Consider the following 6,431-nt stretch of genomic DNA (forward strand, 5'->3'; position numbering starts at 1 on the left):
TGTGACTTCCCTTTCCTGAGGCACAAAGGCCAAGTATGAACTTAGAAGGACTACAGGGTAAACAAAGGGATTGCAGGGGATAAAAAGATCACTTGATAATTCACACAAGAACAGAATATAAACTTTAAAGGCCCTAAGAGCTAACGGCGGGGCGGGGAGGGGGAGTTACCCCCACATCTTGTAATTCAAAATAAAAATAGCTCTTAATAAAATGACATTAATTATAAAATAAATGTAAAGAATTCCGAGTCCTGATTTTTCCCATGCTTTTATGTTTTTACTATCCGATTCCTTCAGACAGCATGGTAAGGGGCAGAGGCAGCAAACCGCAGTCCATGCGGTTACTCACTGCCATTTTCAATGATGTTGGGCTCAGCTGTGCTGAAATCGTCTTCACATAGGATCCAAGCAGCTGTTCCTTTTAGAGATCACTGAGAGCAGGCCGGAGCTGGGGAAGCTGATGGTTAAATGTATTAGTCAGCATCTCTGCTCTCCAAGTCCTTAGCTTCCCCACTATCGATACCAACTCCCCACCCCCGAAAGTAGACAATACCCTGCGTCTGTCTTCTTCTTTGGAGATCCTGGCAGAGCCTGTGGCCACGCAGACACTTCTAGGCCTTGCCTATGTGCTGGTTTCAGCAACCATTTTGTTGGTTGTCTTTGCCCTCCATGCCTTTTGTCCAACAAACTTTAGACGGCCCCAGCGGCTACTTAAGGGCGCTTTTCCTAGAGACAACTCCTATCAGCATCAAGTGAGGTACAACGAATTGGGACTGGAAGACTCCAGGCCCGTGTGGGACAGGGGCTGGCTGTGACTGAGCAGACCTTTCCTACTGTGGGTCTACACTCGTAAACCTCCTAGATAAAACGAGCTGAGCCAGCTGGTTCCTTAGGTTCCCTCAGCACTAAAAACCTCTTAGCTTCTGTTCTACAAAATGCCAAGTATTGGAGGAGGCTGGGGGTTGGACTTCTCACTCCGTTAGCTGTATTCTTACAGCTAGTTCTCCATCCCATTACCTGTTGTGTGCTGTTGAGACTGACTCATGGTGACCCTATAGGCTAAAGTAGAATTGCCCCATAAGGTTTCTAAGGCTGTAATCTTCACAGAAGCAGACTGGCCACATCTTTCTCCTGTAGAGTGGCTGGTGGGTGGGAACTGCCCAGCTGTGCACCCTGTGCAGACTGGTCCTGTTTTCCCCACCAGGACCAGGTGCTGTAACCCACAGCTCATGCCCTCTAAATCTTCCTTGATTGTGTGTGGGGCTAAACTATCTGTCACGGTTTGAATTATATCCCCCAAAAAATGTGTGTATCAATTTGGCTGGGCCATGATTCCTGGTACTGGGTGATTTTCCTGTATGTTGTAAACCTGCCTCTGTGATGTTAATGAGGGAGGTTGGGTGGCAGTTGTGTTGGTAAGGCAGGACCTGATCTACAAGACTGGATTGTGTCCTGAGGCAATCTCTTGAGATATAAAATAAGTGAGCAGTGAGACAGGGGGCCTCATACCATCAAGAAAGCAGCGCCAGGAGCAGAGCGTGTCCTTTGGACCGCGGTCCCTGTGCAAACAAGTTCCTAGTCCAGGAGAACGCCGAAGAGAAGGCCGATGGAGAGAAAAAGCCTTCCCCTGGAGCTGACACCCTGAATTTGGACTTTTAGCCTACTTGGACTGTGAGGAAATAAACTTCCTTCGTTAAAACCATCCACTTGTGGTATTTCTGTTATAGCAGTATTAAATAAGACGCTATTTAATGCCTCCAAATATTTCCATTCTGAAGAACAGCAGCCACATAGCCCCTGAGACAGCCCAAGTTCTTCTCTTTGTCTGAATCCATTTGTGCTGCAGAATTTTGTGACTCCTGCAAACGTGGAAAATTTCTTAGACTATCTGGGATTTTGCTTAGATAAAAGGCCTGCAGCATTGACGGCAACAATAGCAGTGCCAGGGTTCAGTCACAGGAAACATCAAAATCACCTGGGCTACCCATAGAAATGCAGATTTCCAGGCCTTACCCCAAATCTGCTGAAGCAGAATCTCTGGCATCTGCATTTTAAGTGGCAGGGGCCAGGTGGTTTTTCTGAAGCTCATGATCCTGGAGATGGCAGGGGAGGGAGGGAAGAAGAGAGGGAGGGAGAGAGGGAAGGAAGGAATGAAGGAAGGAAGGAAGGAAACAAGCAAGCAGGGTCTTGAACTGGTTCCTTCAGGTTCGAACCCCTGCTGAGAATTTGCATTTCTAACAAGTTCCCAGGCAATGCTAATGCTGCTGGTTAGGGACCAGCTCTGAGAACCACTAGTGGCACAGAGGTTCTCAAAATTTATTATACATAAGAATCACCTGGAGATCTTATTAAAATGTAGATTCTGATTCAGTATATCTGGGGGTGGAAATGCAAATTCTCAGCGGGGGTTCAAACTGGAACTAACAGGTAGGGAGGGAGGAAAAACAAGAGTAGGTGACCCTCAGCAGCAGGGAGGCAGACTGCAAGGCCATCTCATTGCCGGGACAAGTATATGACTCTATTGGGCAGTGGGTCTCCAAAGTGTGGGCCCTGCACCAGTAACATCCCCTGGGAACTTTCTGAAATGCAAACCTCAGCTCCACTCCAGACTCACCCAGAGGCAAAACTCTGCCATGGGGCCCACCAACCTGCTTTAACAAGCCCTCCAGGTGATTCTGATACACGCTAAAGTAAGAACCACTGACCTAGGGAGCAAGTCAATTAAGTAGGCACTTAACCTCAGCACATCACCTTGATCAAGTCAATTAAGCAGGTACTTAACCTCAGCACATCACCTTAAAGGTCTGGCAGCCTTAGGCACTGAGACTACCAAGAACTGCCTCCACATTTTTAATTAAAAAATCCTTTTTTCATAACTTCTACTTCTTTGGAGTTGCCTCGAGGGCCACACCTCTTCCTTTTCCTTCTGGCCTTTTGCAGTGTGATGGATCTCCATGGTCTTGTAACTCCCACCCAGGTGATTGGGCGGGACGATGCAAATAGGGTAATCATGGCCCAAGGGGACTGGTCAGTTTTGCCATCTGCTGGGCTTGAAATGAGCCATCCCAGAGGCAAGAGAGGATGCCATCACCCCCGAGGAAGAAGACGCAGAACCTGGGATCTGTGTGGAGTCTCTCCTAGACCCAGAAGCTAGAGAGCTGTAACACGGAAGACAGCAACACAGCAAGAAGTAGCAGCAGAGGCAGCAGAAGCAGGAGACTGACAGGAGAGCCGCAGGAGACGGCGTGGGGGGCTTCCCCAGCCCACGGAGCAAGGAAGCTGAGTGCCTTTGGTATGGGGCTTATTGGCGGAGTGCGGTGCCTCTGGGCACTTATTGGCAGAGCTAGAAGAACTTTGTAACACTTGCCTGAGCAGGGCAGAGGGCGAGAACCAGAGAGGCGTGCCTGTAAGCACGGCTGGGAAGAGGCTTTCCTGACGGAAGAACTATATCCTGAGCATTCTTGAACCTGAACTGTAACCTGTTACTTCCCTAATAAACCCCATAATCGTATCGTGAGTTCTGTGTGGCCACTGCAATCAATTATTGAACCCAGCAGAGAAGTAGAGTGCCGTGGAAGGGGCGGCTGGCGTCAGAGTTGGTAAAGATGGTGGAGAGAGGAGGCATGCCTGACCTCCCCCTTATAGGAATCAGCCTTGGGCTGTTCATCTTGATTCTCCCTCCCCCTCGTGAAGTTAGGTCGGACACTACCTCCACACCATTTTTACACCTTATTCCTTGATCATTTGTCCCTTTCCCACAGAAGGGATTTCTCTGGAGGTGCGATGCTCGGGATCTGAAGCCCAAACTGAACTTGAGAGTTTCTATCCAAGAGGAATTGCAGTAAACACTAGTGGACTCCCATGCTGAGCCACGAGGGAAGAGTGGAGCAGTTAGGGGTGGACACAGCTGACCCGCGGGTCCTCTGAGCTGTCTGCAGCTGCCGCCAGTGAGATCCAGATGAGAAAGCAAGGGCAGAATGAGTGTTCTTGGTGGAATCAGAACTGAGTCTTCAAAGTAACCACTGCCCTGGCCCTGCTCACACGGGGCCTGGATGTGCACAGTGGGGCCATTACAAACTGTCTACCGAGCCCACACCCTTAGCTCCCCTCCCTTCAGGATGATCCTGAATAGGCCAAAGAAATATAAAAATGGAGGAAAACAGGGACGGGGCCATCAATCCAGAGACTTGAAGACACTGCTGAGAGAAAGCGCATTTAGCATTTAGTGAGAGGACTGCCTAACTGGTTGTGCCCACACATGAAGGTGGGGCCCTGGAGAGACAAGCTGGGTGTCCCCAACCCCACCAGGGCAGAAGCCAGAAACATTTATCATCATGCCCGTTCTTTATCTTTACTGCTAGTGAAGGCTGACTCCTCTCTGTTAACACTGGGACAACTATGTGGAATTCTCAACAAACCCCAAATGGAACCTTGGAGCCCTTGACACCACTATGGTAATCCAGGGAAGGAAAAAGGAAGCTGGGACCGTTTCACCACAAGTCTCAGTTGCTGCCTAGGGAAAGAAATGAGCCAGAACACCCTTCCCATCTGCTGAAGCAAGAGCCAGATATGCGTGTCAGGGGCCAAGCTAGTCGTCTTCCCCCTTCCCCGCCGCTCCCTTTGGTGCATGGGACATGGCAGCTCTGGGAACCAGGACCATTTGGGCACCTGGACTATCGCTTTTAAACAGAAGGAAGAGGAGGAGAGCAGCTACTATTTAAACAGAGAATAAAGGACACAAGACACAGTTTCAGCTTTCTGATGTCCTAAAATTTTATCTCGGGGCAGTTAAAATAAAAAAGGAGCCTGATCTAGAGAAAGGAGGCGGGCGGAAGACCCTAGGACAGGCAGGACTGTGGCTGTGGTGTCTGACAAACATCAGTCTCGATAAAGGAGAACTGGAAAATGAAAGCATGACAGTAACAGGCCAGTCCTACAAACCCAGTGTTTCCTTAAGGCCATGTTCACGCCAACCACTGTCAACAAATGACCTGTGCACTGTTTAATAAGAAACTAATCTGCTCTGTAAACTTTAACCTAAAGCACAATAAAAAAATACTGTTATCAAATAAAAAAAACATTAACTCTAAAAATGTTAACTCTAGAAACCATTAACGCAAGCCCTGTGGATGAATCCAAGCAGTATAAAAGGGTGCTAATTTCAAGACAGTGAACTTCAGGAACCTTGGTATCTTCAAGGCCTTTACAACAATGCATCTGAGGCACTCACATGCCAAGTCTACTCAAATAAGCTTCCCAAGCAGCTTTTCTGTACAACTCAGCTGCTTCCAGACGATTAGGTGCTGTTAAAATGCCTCGGCCCACAATGATGACATCAGAACCTTGTTTGCCGATAACTTCTTGCGGGCTGTTGTACTGCTGGCCAAGATTATCCCCTGCAAAACACAAAACCTACTTTTTAACATAACAGAAAACTCAGACAACATGACTTCTCTGAAAAAGCATCCTTCTGTTGTTAGGCACCGTCGAGTCAGTTCCAACTCATAGCAACCCTATGTACAAGGGAACAGAACACTGCCTGGTTCTGCACCATCTTCACCATCCTTGCCTTGTTTCAGCCCATTGTTGGCAGCCACTGCGCCTATCCATCTCACCGAGCGTTCTTAATCAGCTCTAAGTAAGACTATGCTCCTGCTTTTAACTCTCCTTCAGCACAGCAAGTGAGAAAAAGCAGGATGTGAGGAGCAGAACTCCAAACCAGTTTGGTTAGACCCCCGCTGAGAATCTTCCTTTCTACCCCAGATATACTGAATCAGAATCTACATTTTAACAAGATCGCCAGGTGATTCTTATGTATACTTAAGAATCACCTAGGGGTCTATAAGAATCACCTGGCGATCTTGTTAAAATGTAGATTCTGATTCAGTATATCTGAGGTGGAAAGGAAAATTCTCAGCGGGGGTGGAACCAAAAGGAACCAGTTCGAAGGGCTGGTGAAGAGACTCTTTGGAAAGGCCAGAAGACCCCCTGCAGCTGAAAAAGATGCTAATCAACCTCATTTTAAATTTATAATTTTAGCACACTTATAGTTTAACAATAACAAAAAGCAAAGAGGTAAATCTTTTATGTTGCCAAGAAAGGTTCAATACAAAAACCGAACAAAATAAAAATTGACCTCATGATTGGAGAAAATTTTACTATACATCTCAGAATCACCCTGACTCACTGTTAGAAAAGTCCTCACACATATGTACACCCATGTTCATTGCAGCATTGTTCACAACAGCAAAAAGATGGAAACAACCTAGATGCCCATCAACAGAAGAATGGATAAACTATGGTACCTACACACAATGGAGTATTACACAACAATAAAGAACAATGATGAATCTGTGAAGCATCTCATAACATGGATGAAACTGGAGGACATTATGCTGAGTGAAATAAGTCAATCACAAAAGGACAAATAT

General features: G+C 47.1%; 1 protein-coding gene across 2 annotated transcripts in view; it reads right to left on the reverse strand.

The window, feature by feature from the left end:
- Positions 1-254: 254 nt before the first annotated feature.
- UMPS (uridine monophosphate synthetase) overlaps positions 255-6,431 on the reverse strand; it is a 17,758-nt gene continuing 11,581 nt past the window's right edge. Inside the window, exons 5-6 of one of the 2 annotated variants that reach the window (XM_023728786.1) lie at positions 5,231-5,396; positions 255-457 (exon numbers count right to left, since the gene is read on the reverse strand). In XM_023728786.1, coding sequence (XP_023584554.1) covers positions 394-457; positions 5,231-5,396 — 230 coding nt within the window. In that variant the 3' untranslated portion in view covers positions 255-393. Of the gene's footprint in view, positions 458-4,694; positions 5,397-6,431 lie in introns of those variants that run through there. The other variant, XM_004373612.2, reaches the window with a different exon arrangement.

Source organism: Trichechus manatus, unplaced genomic scaffold (genome assembly GCF_000243295.1).
Source record: "Trichechus manatus latirostris isolate Lorelei unplaced genomic scaffold, TriManLat1.0 scaffold00026, whole genome shotgun sequence".
Lineage (NCBI taxonomy): Eukaryota > Metazoa > Chordata > Mammalia > Sirenia > Trichechidae > Trichechus > Trichechus manatus.